The 17,707-nt window shown below is 42.1% G+C and overlaps 1 protein-coding gene across 2 annotated transcripts in view; it reads left to right on the forward strand.

Annotated features, from left to right (window-relative positions):
- Nucleotides 1–6,147, forward strand: part of c1h18orf54 (chromosome 1 C18orf54 homolog) — a 55,643-nt gene extending 49,496 nt beyond the window's left edge. For both annotated transcript variants that reach the window (XM_078219606.1, XM_078219621.1), the window contains one exon: nt 5,972–6,147. In XM_078219606.1, the coding sequence (XP_078075732.1) occupies nt 5,972–6,062 (91 nt within the window). In that variant the 3' untranslated portion in view covers nt 6,063–6,147. The remainder of the gene's footprint in view (nt 1–5,971) is intronic.
- The last annotated feature ends 11,560 nt before the right edge of the window (nt 6,148–17,707 follow it).

The raw sequence follows: 17,707 nt of genomic DNA on the forward strand, positions 1-17,707 counted from the left end.
AAGTCATAATTTTAGGATAAGGGTATCAAATTTAAAACAGAGATGAGGTGGAACAACTTCTCTCAAAGGGTAGTGAGTCTGGGGAATTCACTACACCAGAGTGTGGTGGATGTCGAGATATTGAGTAAATTTAAAGAGGAGATAAACAGATTTTTAATTAGTAATGGGTTGAAGGGTTATGGAGAAATGGCAGGAAAGTGGAGTTGAAGGCAAGACAACATCAGCCATGATTGTATTGAATAGCGGAGTAGATTTGAGGGGCTGAATTACTTATTCCTACTTGTGATCTTGTATTCTATTGTTAATCATGCCATCATTTATGGTTTTGCTTTCAGTTGCCTGGCCCCAAAGCCCCTGGAATTCCCTCCCTTAGCCTCACAGCCACATTAACCTCTCTTTTTATAAGACCATCCATGAATTGGAAGGTGAGGCCCTTCACTGCAGACCTTGTGAAATCTCGCCCCGCTCCCCACCCCCCCTTCCTTTATGCCTCCTCCAGCCTCACCTCCAACACTAAATACAAGGAGCTAATGGATTTCTTTGTCGCCAAGATTGAAACCATCCAATCAGCTGCCTCTGCTGCATCCTTTTCATCCACTAGCCCACTAGGCAAGAATATGCTCCATTCTCTTAATTTCTATCCTATCCTCACCACCCCACCCTCCCTCCCACAACCTTCCATCCCCTCTCTGAGCTCATCTGTTCACACAGACTCCCCTCCTCCCTTGAACCTATCCCTACTAAATTGCTGACCACCCAACTTCAATTTTTGGTCCATAAGCAAAATAGTGCGGATGCTGGAAATCTGAAGTAAAAACAGGAAATACCCAGTGTACCTGCAGCATATCTGCGGAGAGAGAAACAAGAGTTAGCGTGTCAAGTTAATGACTTCTCATCAGGAATTCTGTATAATTTGACATGCATAACCACATCGAACTCTTCTATCATCTCTCTACCATCTTGCTGGATGGAACTGATCTTGTCCAGTTCCATGCTTATCTAATTTTGGTCAGAGTATCACCTGCAGTGGCTTCTCTACTAACTCCTGCATTGTTACCTCTGCAGTCTGCCAATAATCTATCCTTGATCTCCCTTTATTTCTCATCTACATGCTTGCCCTTTGCAACATCATGCAAAAACACAACATCAGTTTCCACAGATATTCTGAGCACACCCATCTCCACCTCACCACCGCCTTTCTCCTCTCTTAAAAAATAATTAATTGGCTACAAAGCAATTTGCAACATCCCTAAAGTACAAAACGCACGTGGCTCTTTCTTTATGGAAGGCCATAGTACAGAGCACCACCAAGACTGAGAAGCATTGGCGGCAAGTTGATTTAAGAAGCAGTCATTTAATGGTGCCAAACTTTCCATTCCCCCTAACATGTTAATTTAATTTAATGCTTTTGGCTCAAGGCCATTTGAAATCGACCCAATGTCCTTCTCCAACACTGCATGTAACATCTATTAAATACAACCCAGTCCTCTTGCAGGTTGTAAATTGGTTTATAATCCAGTAATTTATCAGATCACTTCATCAAATAAGGCGAATAGTTAATTTACCTGGCATTATCATTCCTGTGCATATTAAAAACCATCTTCAATTATTTGCTTTGGGCAAATGCTCATCTGTGGATAATCCCACAGAAAATGCTTTTGCTTACAGTTTGCTTAGTAAATAGAGACCCTCTCCAAGCAACAGAATAAATTAGATGCTTTGCTGGCTCTCGTCTATCATTAAAATTTCCATTGGAAAAATAATTTCCAGTTATCTTGGAAAGATTTAAGTATATTTTTCTCCACACTGATGCATTCCATTTTACATAGAAACTTAGAAAATAGGAGCAGCATTTGGCCCTTTGAACCTGCTCCACCATTGATCATCCAACTCAATAACCTGATCCTGCTTTCTCCCCATATCCTTTGATCCCTTTTGCCCCAAGAGCTACACCTATCTAGCTTCTTAAAAGCATACGATGTTTTGGCCTCGACTGCTTTCAGCAAAAACAAATTCCAAAGGCTTAACACTCTGGGTGAAGAAATTTCTCCTCATCTCAGTCCTAAAAGGTGTACCCCATGTCCTTAGACTATGACCCCCTGGTTCTGGACTCCACCGCCATTGGGAACATCCTTCCTACATCAGCCCTGTTAGAACTTTATAGGTTTCTATGAGATTCCCTCCTCATTCTTCTGAACTCCAGTAAATATAATCTTAACTGCTTCAATCTCTCCTGATACGTCAGTTCCACCATCCCAGGAATCAGTCTGTTAAACCTTTGCTGCACTCCCTCTATAGCAAGAACATCCTTCCTCAGATAAGGAGACCAAAACTGCACACAGTATTCCAGGTGTGATCTCACTAAGGCCCTGTATGACTGTAGCAAGACATCCCTGTTCCTGTATTCAAATCCTGTCGCTATGAAGGCTAACATTTGCCGCCTTCACCTGCATGTTTACCTTGAGTGACTGCTGTATAAGGACACCCAATCTCGTCGCACATTCCCCCTCTCAATCTATAACCATTCAAATAATAATCTGCCTTCCTGTTTTTGCTACCAAAGTGGATAACATCACATTTATCCATATTGTATTGCATCTCTCATGCCCACTCAGCTTGTTCAAATCACACTGAAGCATTTCTGCATCCACATAGCAGCTCGTCCTCCCACCCAGCTTTTGTGTTGTCTGCAAATTTGGAGATGTTGCATTTAGTTCCCTCATCGAAATCATTAATATATACCGTGAGTAGCTGGGGTCCTAGTACTGATCCCTGTGGTACCCCACTACTTCACAGTACTTCACTGCCTGCCATTCAGAAAAAGACCCATTTATTCCTAGTCATTGTTTCCTCTCTGCCAATCAATTTTCTATCCATCTCAATACACTTCCCCCAATCCCATGCACTTTAATTTTTCACACTAATCTCTTACGTGGGAATTTGTCAAAAGCCTTCTGAAAGTCCAAATAAACCACATCCACTGGCTCCCTCTTATCAAGTCTACTAGTTGCATCCTTGGAGAATTCCAGTAGATTTGTCAAGCATGATGTCCCTTTCATAAATCCATGCTGATTCATTCGGCCACTGTTTTCCAAGTGCTCTGCTATAAAATCCTTGATAATGAACTCTAGAATTTTCTCCATAACCACCATCAGGTCTATAATTCCCTGTTTTCTCTCTACTTCCCTTTTTGAATAGTGGGGTTACATTAGCTACCCTCCAATCTGTAGGAACTGTTCCAGAGACTATAGAATCTTGGAAGATGACCACCAATGCATCCAATATTTCTAGAACCACTTCCTTAAGTGCTCTGGGATGTAGATGATTGGGCCCTGGAGATTTATTGGCCTTCAATCCCATCAATTTCCCCAATGCCATTTCCCTACTAATATTGATCTCCTTCAGTTCTTCCCGCTCACTAAACCCTGTGCTCCCCAATATCTCTGGTATGTTATGTGTTCTCCTTTTAAAAGACAAAAATAGAGAGTCATAGAGGTATACAGCATGGAAACAGGTCCTTCGGCCCAACCTGTCCATGCCACCCTTTTTTTAAACCCCTAAGCTAGTCCCAATTGCCTGCATTTGGCCCATATCCCTTTATACCCATCGTACCCATGTAACTGTCTAAACGTTTTTTAAAAGTGAAGACAAACCAAAGCACGCATTTAATTGGTCAGCCATTTATTCGTTCTCCATTATAAATTCCCCTGTTTCTGATGGTCGGTATAGCACCTACATTTGTTTTCACCAATCCTTTTCTCTTTACATACCTTTAGGAACTTTTATAGTCAGTTTTTACGTTCCCCTCAAGCTTATTCTCATACTCCAATTTCCCCTTTCTAAACAATCCCTTGGTCCTCTTTTGCTGAATTCTAAACTGCTCCCAGTCCTCAGGTCTTTTGGTTTTTTTTTCTAGCCAGTCTGTATGCCCCTTCCTTGGATCTAATGCTATTTCTAATTTCCTCTGTAATCCTTGGTTTGGCCATCTTTCCTGTTTTACTTTTGTGCGAGACAGGAGTAAATCAATAGTTGCAGTTCACCCACGTGCTCTTTAAATGTTTGCCATTGCCTATCCACCGTCATCTCTTTCAGTAACATTTTTAAATCCATCATAGCCAACTCATATTTCATACCATCATAGTTTCCTTGATTAAGATTCAGGATCCTAGTCTCAAAATCAACTACCATCTTGATGAAGAATTCTATCATATTATAGTCGCTCATTCCCATGGGGCCTTGCACACTAGATTGCCAAATATTTCTTTCTCATTACACAATGTCTACTTGAGGAAGTCCTGTTCTCTAATTGGTTCCCTCAGTGTTTTGGTCCAGAAACTATCCGTTTACACTCCAGGAATTTCTCCTCTACGGTATTCTGACTAATTTGAAAATAGAAAATGGGGAAATACATTTTGATCATATGTCATAAATGCTCTGGATTGTGTTCAGTTGAACAAGTTGCTGTTAGATCAATGTATAGAAGGGGTATGTTCAATTTTAAAAGTGTGAATAAATATCGCTCACACTAGTGCAAACATGCAGATTTATTCCCCACTTCCCACCGCAAAAAGGAGATTAGCAGCTCATAACCTGGGCTGGAGTATAAATTTTGTGCTTAATTTCATAGACTGACATGAAATTTACAGTAAAGAAACAGGCCAATTAATGTAACTTATTTTTAAAAATTCATTTTATGGAATGTGGGCATTGCTGGCTCACCCAGCATTTATCGCTCATCCCTCATTCCCCAATGCTGGTGTTTATGCTCATGAGTCTCCTCCCAGCCTACTTTCTCATTCTATCAGCATATCCTTCAATTCCATTCTCCTTCATCTATTTGCTATTTGGTTAATTGTTCCCCCAATACCAACATCTTGGTGGCTACCACTAACCAGAAGCTAAACAGAAGTCCAAAGCCTGTCTATTGTCTACAAGGTGCTAATCAGGAATGTGATGGAATACTCACCATTTGTCTGAATGAGTGCAATTCCAACAATCCAAGAAACTCAAAACAGCCCACCCTAAACATTCACTCCCTGCACCATTGGCGGCATACAGTGGCAGCAGTGTTTACCATCTACAAGATGCGTTGCAGCGATTTACCATGCCTCTTTTGACAGAATCTTCCAAACCCACAACTTCTATCAGCTAAAAAAAACAAGGGCAGCTGACGCATGGGAACACCACCACCTGCAGTTTCCCCTGCAAGGCACTCACCATCCTGACTTGGAACTATATCTCCGTTCCTTCACTGTCACAACGTCCCTTCATAACAGCACTGTGGGTGTACCTATACCACAAGGCAGCTCAACAACACCTTCTCAAGGGTACTAGAGATGGGGAATACATACTGACCTCCCAACACCTGTTTTCCATGAATGAATAAGAAACGTGGCAGCAAGTTCCACATTCTTGTCACTCTCTAGTTTTGTGTTTAAAGAAAGCTATGTTCGGTGATATTTGTTGATTTTGTCCCTTTGTCTATGAGCTACACAATAAGTTCACTAATGTAGTTTAGGGAAGGAAATCTGCCATCCTTACCTAGTCTGGCCTACATGTGACTCCAGAGCCACAGCAATGTCGTTGATTCTCAGCTGTCCTCTAAATAAGGTTAACTAGGGATGGCCTAGCAAGCGACACCCACTGCTTCAGAAATGTGACATTATTGTTAACTCAGATTTATTGAATTGAATGGGTTTTGTGTGTCAGATATGTCTAATAAATTGTGTATCTGGCTGTCGTACAACGGGTCAATTTCCTTAAAATACATCCACTTATGTCTGCAAAATCAGTTGAGACAAAGCTCCTGGGTTGTTAGTGGAAAAAACAACTGTAGAGAAAGGACAAGCAAACAAACCAGTTGCATCGATACTGTGATAGGTATTGTTCTGTATAGTTTCAGTTCCATACAAACCCCTATCTATGGATGCAGGATAAAGTGTGGTGACAGCTGAACTTTTTCTTTCAACAGGGCATTGAACCACTTGCAACATCTGAAGGAACTTGTTGATGATATTGGTGCTAAGATGGAAAAGGAAGCGGAGAGAAGTCAATACAAATGATAAACAACTAGAGAGACTATATTTTTTTCAATCTGCTAGCTTTTGCAATCTAATAAAGTAACATTAAATTGAAAAGTGAATGACCAAAATGTGCTGGCATATTTGTGATCATTTGAGTCACCTGACTACAGGTACATTCTCATCCAATGTAGAACGTATACTATTGAATTTCTGCACTTTGTTTGGGTCAATTTTTTGTCATGGCGCATGTGAGAATGTTATATTTCAAGGCCTTCAGTTGGGGATAAGCAAGTATATAGAGTAATTGAATGGTTGAACATTCTCCAGGAGCTAAATGGTTTATTCCTGTTCCTATGGGGTGCTGCACTATCTAAACCTAATAGCCTTCAAACGAAATATGGTATTAAAGTGAAGTTCTGCCTTTTCTGCTTTGGTGGTTCAAGTAGAAGCAAAATTCTAATGGTATTAGGTATCATGGAATTGTTACAGTGCAGAAGGAGGCCTGTTGAACAAAATATTGGGTTTCCCATTTGTAGGTGGAGGTGGGATTATTTTACTCTCCAGGGAGTTGTGAATCTTTGGAATTCTCTTCCCCAGAGAGCAGTGGAGGCAGGGTCAGTGACTATATTTAAGGCAGAAGTAGATAGGTTGTTCACTCTCAAGGCAGTCGAATGTTATCAGGTGTAGGAGGAATGTGGGGTTGAGGCCGTAATCGGATCATTCGCGATTGTATTGAATGGCGGAGCAAGCTTGAAGGGCTGAATGGCCTAGACCTACTCCTGTTCCTAGTCCGTATGTCAGTATGTTCGTTCAGCCAATTGTGTCTGCCTCCACTCTCTGAATGAACAGTTCTCCTCGTACCATTCCCTGTGCCTTCTCCGAGTATCCCTGCGTAATTCTACCTTTTCAGGTAACTCAGCCTGTCATATGAACAGAGACTAAGTAGGTTAGGATTATATTCACTGGAGTCTAAAAGAGTGAGAGGGGATCCTCATAGAAACTTATAAAATTCTAACAGGATTAGACAGGGCAGATTCAGAAAGAATGTTCCCAATGGTGGGGGAGTCCAGAACCTGGGGTCATAGCTTGAGGGTAAGGGGTAAACCATTTAGAATTGAGATGAGGAGAAATTTCTTCACCCATGGGGTGGCGAATGTGTGAAATTCACTACCACAGAATGTAGTTGAGGCTAAAATGTTGTGTGATTTCAAGAAGAAATTAGATATAGCTCTTGGGGCTAAAGGGACCAAGGGATATGGGGGTTGGGGACGGGGATGAAGGCAGGATCAGGATATTGAATTCGATGGTCAGACACAATCAAAATGAATGGTGGAGCAGACTCAAAGGGTTGAATGGCCCACTCCTTCTAGTTTCTATGTTTCTAAGAAAATTAATTTGCTTTGCCTTGAGGTTTCTGTTTTCCCAAAAGAAAAACCTTGATTGCTGAATTTTCCTCATAATTTAAACTTGTGATATCCAAATTCATCATCTTTGCTCGACACTGGTCTCCTTCAAAGGTATCAATTTTCTATGCAACAGTTCAATTCCTTTGTAGATGCCACAATTGAATCTGCCTTCACCACGCTCTCGGCCAGTGCTGTCCAGACTTTAACCACTCTGCATGAAAATTGTTTTTCCCCATGTCACTTTTCTTTCTTTTGCCAAATTTTTTCGATCTGTGCCCTCCCATTCTCTGTCTTTTTGCAAGTGGGAACAGTTTCTCTGACGATCTTACTCTTATTCTATTTTATCCCATTCTCTCAATTTTTTGGCCATTGTTTGCTAGCTTCTAAAACTCTCTCGGTCCTCAGACTAACTTCTATTCCTCACAACATTAGAAATCTCTTGTTTTAATCTAGTACTAACTTTAAACTGTGAGTCAACCACAGATATGGACCGTTTTTCCCATCGACATTTTGATTCTCAATGAAATGTATATTTGTCAAGAATTTTGAATTATTTAACTGTTTGCCGCTGTTTATTGATTTCCATACTTTTTAATCTGGGGCGGCACAGTGGTTAGCACTGCTGCCTCACAGCGCCAGGATCCCTGGTTCAATTTCAGCCTTGGGTCACTGTCTGTGTGGAGTTTGCACATTCTCCTCATGTTTTCCTCCAGGTGCTCCAGTTTCCTCCCACAGTCCAAAGAAGTGCAGGTTAGGTTGATTGGCCATGCTAATTTGCCCCTTGGTGTCAGGGGGTTAGTAGGGTAAATGTGTGCGGTTGCAGGAATAGCCTGGGTGGGATTGTGGTTGGTACAGACTCGATGGGCTGAATGGCCTCCTTCTGTACTGTAGGGATTCTATGATTTTCCCAATCCACCTTAGCCAGCTTGTCCCTCATGCCTGTGTAATTAAAATTAAATAACGACTTAAATACAATTAAGTAGATTCTGCAGCCTCATCACTTGCATCTTAAATCTTTGAGCAATAACAATTCAAGAAAACTAATTTTCCGCAGTACGAAAGAAAGATGGAACATCCTTCGCTCCAGAATTATCTGATTAATTTCACTTCTCCCCCCCACTCCCCCCAACATAATATTAGATCTGAATAAAGAGAGCAGTGATTGATACACACCCAATATGTCTTAACCTTTTTCACTTTATTGAAACTGCTGTGTGTTTTCAGCATTTTTTACTTCCTGTTCAGATTTCCAGCATTAGTTTGTTTTTATGTTACTTTTATTTATTAGTGCCATAGGTAGGCTTACATTAACACTGCAGTGAAGTTACTGTGAAAATCCCTTATTCGCTACACTCTGGCACCTGTTCGGGTTCACTAAGGGAGAATTTACCATAGCCAATGCACCTAACCAGTACATCTTTGGACTGTGGGAGGAAACTAGAGCACCCGGAGGAAACCCACACAGACACGGTGAGAAGGTGCAGACTCTGCACAAACAGTGACCAAAGCTGGGAATCGAACCCGGGTCCCTGGCGCTGTGAGGCAGCAGTGCTAACCACTGTGTCGTCATGTTTGCACTCTTACAACACAACAGATTTGTTTTTACCTTTGCATTTTACCCATTCAGATAATATCTTCAATCTATGGGGTCTTTACAAATGAGGCTACAGATAACAAAATAGAACCTTAACCAAATCCAAGCTACTATCAGTCCTATGAACCATTAACGAAAAAGATTGTGTGCCCACATTTTTGGGGCAATACTATTATTTTCTCCTGCTACGTCTGAAGACTCTGACTGATGAACAGTTCCCTAACGAATTGCTATCCTCTGATAATGCCCAAGTGACCACTATTTATCTGTGAGCGATTCACAGTGTGTGTTGACATAATATTTCACTTGTAGGAGTCATATACAGGAATAATTTCCTGTCTTTGGTGTTCGCCAAAGTGCACTTTTCAGTGGGAGTCTCTGACTGGCGGTCAGCATCAGCCTGACTGATCTTAAGCAATGCCCAACCCACCCACCTCATCTCTGAGGGTGCCATGGCCAATTGCAGTGCCCCAGCTGATGCCCAAGCTGAAATCAACTCACTCAGATCAAGATGTGTAAATCCTATTTTTGTGAAGTTCTAACTGAAATTCTAAGGTTATAAAAAGTGACTTAACACCCACAGATGATCAGTTAGGCATCTAAATTGAGAGTTTTTTGCTTCATACAAGTGGCTCCACCAATTGTTCTTGTGTAGCATTAGGAGTATATGGCAGAACACGGTGTAATAATTAACATCAGTATAGCACAAAGCGGTGACTAGCTCACTAAAGGCGTACCTCCCAGTCTGAATTGTGCTGTTTGACAATATTTTGCTTGTGTTGCAATGATTTGTCTAAGCTGGAAATCTGAAATTAATACTGAAAGTCTGTTCCTCTCTCCACAGATGATGCAAGATCTACTGAGTATTTTTCCAACATTTTCTGTTTGTATTTTAAGGTTACTTTAATATGTCAGTTAATTTGCCACGTCTTAATAATGCCATCCAAGTGACAGACTGACTACCAGGATAGTGCTAGTTGAAGATGCCAAAATCCCTTCTTCTGCCAATGTTGCCAAGAAACCAACTAACTGGCCATTTACCTTGCTGGTTAGTTGTAAGGTGTTGTTGTGGTCAACAAGACTATCATGCAGCAATTCAGGATCCTCTCATTCACATCACCTTGAAGCACACCTCGGCACTCAGCGCCAGAGACCCAGGTTCGATTCCCGGTTTGGGTCATTGTCAGTGTGGAGTTTGCATGTTCTTCCTGTGTCTGTGTGCGTTTCCTCCAGGTGCTCTGGTTTCCTCTCTCAGTCTGGAAGACGTGCTGTTTAGGTGTATTGACCATGCTAAATTCTCCCTCAGTGTACTCGAACAGGCACTGGAATGTGGCGACTGGGGGATTTTCACAGTAACTTAATTGTGGTGTTAATGTAAGCCTACTTGTGACTAATAAATAAACTTTAAAACTTTTAAAACATCTATTGTTTCTACTTGTCCTAATACCTTTCCCTTTTGCCGTGCACCATGATCCCTTTTGTCATTTAATCTTTCCAGCCTTCCACAGCATCATAGACCCTCGCTTATATTCTTCCTCCCCCCACACCTCCTCTCCTCCTCACTTTGCCTGCCTCCTCACTCGATGAAACATATTCCAACTCCAGCCTTTGATCCAGTGAGGTGGAATTGACCTGAAACATTAACTGTTTCTTTCTCCACAGATATCGGCACTCCAGTTGAAGATTGGGGCCACTGCTGTTTGTAATATTTATTAATGATCTGGATGAGGGTATAGTTGGGTGGATTAGCAAATTTGCTGATGACACCAAAGTCGGTGGTGTGGTAGACAGTGAGGAAGGGTGTCGTAGTTTGCAGGAAGACTTCGACAGGTTGCAAAGTTGGGCCGAGAGGTGGCGGATGGAGTTTAATGCGGAGAAGTGTGAGGTAATTCACTTTGGTAGGAATAACAGATGTGTTGAGTATAGGGCTAACGGGAGGACTTTGAATAGTGTGGAGGAGCAGAGGGATCTAGGTGTATGTGTGCATAGATCCCTGAAAGTTGGGAATCAAGTAGATAAGGTTGTTAAGAAGGCATATGGTGTCTTGGCGTTTATTGGTAGGGGGATTGAATTTAGGAGTCGTAGCGTTATGTTGCAACTGTACACAACTCTGGTGCGGCCGCACTTGGAGTACTGTGTGCAGTTCTGGTCCCCCACATTACAGGAAGGATGTGGAGGCTTTGGAGAGGGTGCAGAGGAGGTTTACCAGGATGTTGCCTGGTATGGAGGGGAGATCCTATGAGGAGAGGCTGAGGGATTTGGGATTGTTTTCGCTGGAAAGGCGGCGGCTAAGAGGGGATCTTATTGAAACATATAAGATGATTAGAGGTTTAGATAGGGTGGATAGTGATAGCCTTTTTCCTCTGATGGAGAAATCCAGCACGAGGGGGCATGGCTTTAAATTGAGGGGGGGTAGTTATAGAACCGATGTCAGGGGTAGGTTCTTTACCCAGAGGGTGGTGAGGGATTGGAATGCCCTGCCAGCATCAGTAGTAAATGCGCCTAGTTTGGGGGCGTTTAAGAGATCCGTAGATAGGTTCATGGACGAAAAGAAATTGGTTTAGGTTGGAGGGTCACAGTTTTTTTTTTTAACTGGTCGGTGCAACATCGTGGGCCGAAGGGCCTGTTCTGCGCTGTAATGTTCTATGTTCTATGTTCTATGTTCTATTTCAAGAGCTTTGTGTTCATAGTTAAGTTTTCCAGCATCCACAGCTTTTGTATTTTGCCACTTTTTAAATTCATTTTCTCTCAGTCATGCACTAAACACTCTTGCCCACCAGATGCTGCTGGTGTTCCCTGGGAACTGCTCAAATAGGGAAAACTGCTAAAGTTGAACAGGAATGTTTTGTGCTGCCCTGCAATTTGGGAGTATCTGTAAAGCCATTGCTCTTGAATAGTGGATTGAGTATGAGAGGAGCAGCCAATTCATGAGGAAGTCAAAAGTTGTGTGGCTGTCAGTGATTTAAAATGACAAATATAAATTTTCACTCATTTTTCTTGCATAACCCTCATTCCTCACTCCCTTCCCACCCGTAATTAAAGTTATTGGCTTACTTGCCCAAGAACAATGCAAGTTAGTTTCGGCACCTTTTATAAAAAAGAGAAAATTTATTTTGCGTCTTGTGATCTTGGACCATGCACCTTGTATTAATGGGCACTGTGTGAGGACCAACATTTTCAATCCCTTCCAAAGCTAGGCAGAGGGTTGGGTTTAGATTTGGAAAGCCAAGATTGATCATGGACATTTGATACAGTAGTAGTGGTCCCTATAGTGCAGAAGGAGGCCATTCGACCCATCGAGTCTGCACCAACAACAATCCCACCTAGACCCAGTTCCCGTAACCCCACATATTTACCCTGCTAATCCCACTAACCTACGCATCCCGGGACACAAAGGGGCAATTTAGCATGGTAAATCAACCTAACCCGCACATCTTTGGAGTGTGGGAGGAAACTGGAGCATCCAGAGGAAACCCACGCAGACACAGGGAGAATGTGAAAACTCCACACAGACAATGATCCAAGTCGGGAATTGAACCAAGGTCCCTGAAGCTGTGAGGTGGCGCTGCTAACCACTGTGCCACCGTGCCATCTTGAAGGACTAGTAGGCCAACATGGACCATCAAAGCTGTCGTAGATTGCTCATTCATGTGTGTACAGCGCTGAGGATAAACTAGTAGAAGCATTCGTATTACATTTGTAAAAATGTAGTGATGGGAAAAGCTGCTTTTCCAGCTCAGTTTTCAGATATGAAAATTATTATTCAATTTTCCCTAAAACCAGACTTTCTGGTTTGAAATCCAATAGGTGGCAGAAATTCTTTGTTTATTTCTCATTTTCAGCTCGAGTTGGCCTGACCTGTAGCTCTTTTCACAAGGGGCGATGCATTCTCAAAGGCAGAATTACTGCTGGTGGCTCTTTCACATGTCATAGCAGCTATATATAGTGATGTCCAAGGCTATAGTATCTGCCTGCTCCCTTGAACTGTGATGTACTAACTCTAAAATACTGTGGAAAGCAAAAGCTAAGCAAATTAAGTTGGGTGCAAAGGGGGGGGGGGGGAATCTTTAATGATCATTTTACATCTTGAAATGTTTCTGCTTCAAAGCCACAGAATTTGCCCAGGCACAGAGGCCAAAGCCTCCCTTCTGTACTGTAACTTCCATTCTTCTCATATAGAATCCCTCCAGTACAGAAGGAGGCCATTTGGCCCATCGAGTCTGTACCAACCACAATCCCACCCAGGCCTTATTCCCATAATTCTCATTTATCCTGCTACTCCCCCTGACATTAGGGTCAATTTAGCATAGCCAATCAACGTAACCAGCACATCGTTGGACTGTGTGAGGAAACCGGAGCATCCAGAGGAAACCCACGCAGAAACGGGGTGAACGTGCAGACTCTGCTTAGACACTGACACAAGGTCAGAATTAAACCCAAGTCCCAGGCGCTGTGAGGCAGCAATGCTACCACTTGGCACCATGCCTCCATTCTACTGTACAATCTACAAGCACTGTTATGCAGTCAACAGTAAGGTTTAACTGCAGAAAGTGAAGATTGAAGCTTTCCAAGCACATGCTGTTCATACAATGTCACTACACTTCATTCTGTATCCCACTGGCTTGACGCTGCACTTCAGATATCTCAAATAAATGGCACATTATGGCCCAGATTTTCCTGCAACAGTGAGATTGCTGACATACACCGTACATCCGTCTTAACATTGATAAATTACTGCTTATTTTGTTGCACATCTAATGAGAACTTGCAGTAGCAAACATGGTGACAAAGCGGAAGAGGTGTGGCAATTTAATTTACACTTTAATGAGGAGCGGGTGTTATCTTCACAACCAATGATTGAGAGACGCTTTCTTAAACTGAAGCTGTAGATGAGGTTTTAAATGAACTTTTTTGCACCTGTGTTCACTATGGACAAGGTATAGAAATCAAGGTATAGTGTGTGAGTACATTACTTTAAAATGGAAAACATTTTGTCCTGGCCTCATATTGCCATTGCAGATACTTCAGTTGAAGTTACAGACAGTGCTCAGTCCAGTGGCAAGAAACCAAATGAAGAACAGAAACAATGAGGAAAGGCAATAAAGGATTCTGATTTATGAAACTCAGTGGTGGACAGTGTTGTGCGCTTATAAATGTTTTATCTAAGGAAACCATAAAACCTGCAAAATGAAAGTGGCGCCTCGCAACAAAGCATCTGTAATATAAAGAAAATGCAGGGACAATTTGAACAAAAAATTGGACATTACACATGTCAGAAAACTCAAATGGCAAATAGCATCTCTTCAGTCTGTCTGGCTTATCCTGTTCTCCAGTTCCAGATTCCAAATCTGTTCTCATTTCATTTCATTTTTTTCCTACCTGAAACACATTCTCAACTGACTTTACTAATTAATTGACTCCACCTGCTTTTAAACCCCATCTCTTTTGAACATGACGCTGTCTACACTTCCCGCTGCCTTGGCAAAGCAACCAGCATAATCAAGGACCCCACACACACCGGACATTCTCCCTTCTTCCATCGGGAAAAAGATACAAAAGTCTGAGGTCACCCACCAACCGAATCAAGAACAGCTTCTTTCCTGCTGCCATCAGACTTTTGAATGGACCTACCTCGCATTAAGTTGATCTTTCTTTACACCCTAGCTATGGCTGTAACACTACATTCTGCACTCTCTTGTTCTCTCTGAACGGTATGCTCTGTCTGTATAGCGAGCAAGAAACAATACTTTTCACTGTATGCTAATACATGTGACAATAATAAATCAAATCAATTCAAATCAGATCAGTATTTACCATCCATTCTGCAAGTTAGTAACTCGTTAAGTTATAATGATATCTTTATCTTTCCCAGTGCTAGTTTCATGACCTACACATTTACATCAACACTTGTGATTGCTGTCACATGTTAAAACCAGGGCTTTCCATTCCTTTTCCAACGAATTTCCACATCAATGACTCACAAAGTCATTCCAAGACGTTCACTATGGAAAGGGGTTCAAACAATGTGGGACACAAGTTAGAAAATGGGAATTCGAAGGAATGTCAGACAGAACATTTTACACATGATATAGTAGTCTATTGGAAGAAGTCACCATGAAAAGTCACTGATGTAAAAATACACTCTGTGTACATATAAAAAAGTTAAAGTTTATTTATTAGTCACACTGCAATGAAGTTACTGTGAAATTCCCCTAGTCGCCACACTCCGGCGCCTGTTCGGGTCAATGCACCTAGCCAGCATGTCTTTCAGACTGTGGGAAACCGGAGCACCCGGAGGAAATCCACGCAGACACTGGGAGAACGTGCAAACTCCACACAGACAGTGATCCAAGCCGGGAATCAAACCTAGGTCCCTAGCGCTGTGATAACCACTGTGCCACCGTGCCATCCAACATATAATATCTGCTTGGGCTAGATTTTATGCTTTCCTGCCTCATCACAGTGAATCAAGCATCAGCTGACCAATCAACAACCACCCAGCGGAAAGGTTGGCCAATTAGCACTGGGGAGAGGTCCTCCAAACCCAGGTGGGAGAGGGGTTAAGCTGTAACTGGAAGCCAGTCATGGTTCCCCCCCATTCACCGCCCGCCCCCCCCCCCCCCCCCCCCCCACAAACTCCTCCGTCTTCTTAATCTCTCTTTAATTGTTACATCAGTCAGAAGAAATAAATTCTGATAACATCCGAATGCCGCCACCTTCAGACTCTGCTGCTACATGCCCCACCACCACCCGCCCACTGTGCCCATCTGCTCATACCTGGCGTAAATCGCTCCCAATGTTTTTTCCCGTGTGACCACCAGTGGGAATGAACAATGAAAAATTGGAGTCAGTTCGGTCTTTAACAAGCTCCAGTTTGTTCATTTTTTTTCCAAAATTGCAGATGGGCTTCTGACTTCAGCAACCGCTCACTTTGTGCATTATAGCAGACTGGCAGGATGAGGTTAGATTACAAACGTAATCACACCATATTTTGTGTGGGTATGGGGGTGAGGGTAGCCAGCCCGATTTGCGACCATAAGATCCAAATCTATGGTTCTTCTGCTGGTTCACAGCAACTGAACAAAAAGTAGATTACTTTTCCCCCTCATCCCATGAATAAAACAGCAATAAGATGGAGCCCTGATCCAAATTGTGTGGCACCTGTTACAGTGTCTCCAAGTTTAGCTGGGTGCCACCAGAAACGTGATGCCAAAATATCCATGTTTCCAACTTTGCATAGAAACTCTGTGCCTGCTTGCTCTGACATTATAAGGGATTACAGGAGCACACAGGAGGTGCAGCAATGTAGTGTATTTTTACTTCAGCGACTTTTCACAGTGACTTATTCCAACAGACTGTTATATCACGTGTACAAGGTTCTGTCTGACATGCTGTCTTGTTGCTACATTCCTACTGTGTGACTTGTGCCCCACAGTATTTAACCCCTTTGCCATATTGAGCAGTTTTCTTGGAATAACTCTGAATCATCTTCACAAGCTTGGAAAAATAATTTGTTTTGCCTTGAGGTCTCTCATTTCCCAAAAGAACAATGCTGATTGCTGAATGTTTCCTCATAAATAAAAATGTTGATATCCAAACTCATCTTCTTTACTTGACACTGGCCCCCTTCAAAGGTATTAATGAATATAATAAATGATAAGTTCCATGATTGCACACAATACACTCAATGTGGTCTACCCAACGCTTTACTCAGCAACATCACTGTCTCACTTGATTACACCTTATCTTATAATAGGTTAATTGTTTTTTAATGTAGCTGTGAACTAGGCTGGCAGATTCATAGATTTATCATCAGTAATTCCTAGGTCTCTTTACTGGTCAGAGTCCTAGAGTGTTCCATGCAATCAATATATTCCCTAATTTGATTATTTACTTTCATTAAAAGTATCTTACATTCCAATTTAATAGCCTTTTTCATTTATTCATTCAGTTTTCAGAAATATCCAGCTTCTTTTGACTCTGATCTCAATGTCCTCGAGGTAAGAGGTTCCTGTCTGCTCTTAATACACAGAAACATATGGAAGATATCACTGGCTCATGTGTGGATAATGAGAGTACTGTGCTCCTTTTCTGATACTTGTATGGACCACTCTGGTCATTTTGTAACATTAATGCATAGAATTCCCCACCTCTGCCCCATCCCCTGCAAGGTTTTGATTTGATTTATTATTGTCACATGTATTAGTATACACGGAAAAGTATTGTTTCTTTAGCGCTAGACAAAGCATCCCGTACACAGAGAGGGAAAGGAGAGAGAGGGTGTGCAGAATGTAGTGTTACAGTCATAGCTAGGGTGTGGAGAAAGAGCAACCTAATAGGAGGTAAATTCAAAAGTCTGATGGCAGCAGGGAAGAAGCTGTTCTTGAGTCGGTTTGTACGTGACCTCAGACTTTTGTATCATTTTTCCCATGGAAGAAGGTGGAAGAGAGAATGTCTGGGGTGATTGGGGTGCTTAATTATGCTGGCTGCTTTTCTGAGGCAGCGTAAAGGTTAGACCGAGTCAATGGATGGGAGGCTAGTTTGTGTGATGGACTGGGCTTCTTTCACAACCCTTTGTAGTTTTTTGTGGTTTTGGACAGAGCAGGAGCCATACCAAGCTATGATACAATGAGCATGAATGCTTTCCATGGTGCATCTGTAAAAGTTGGTGAGAGTTGTAGCGG

This window comes from Mustelus asterias, chromosome 1 (assembly GCF_964213995.1).
Source record: "Mustelus asterias chromosome 1, sMusAst1.hap1.1, whole genome shotgun sequence".
Taxonomy (NCBI): domain Eukaryota; kingdom Metazoa; phylum Chordata; class Chondrichthyes; order Carcharhiniformes; family Triakidae; genus Mustelus; species Mustelus asterias.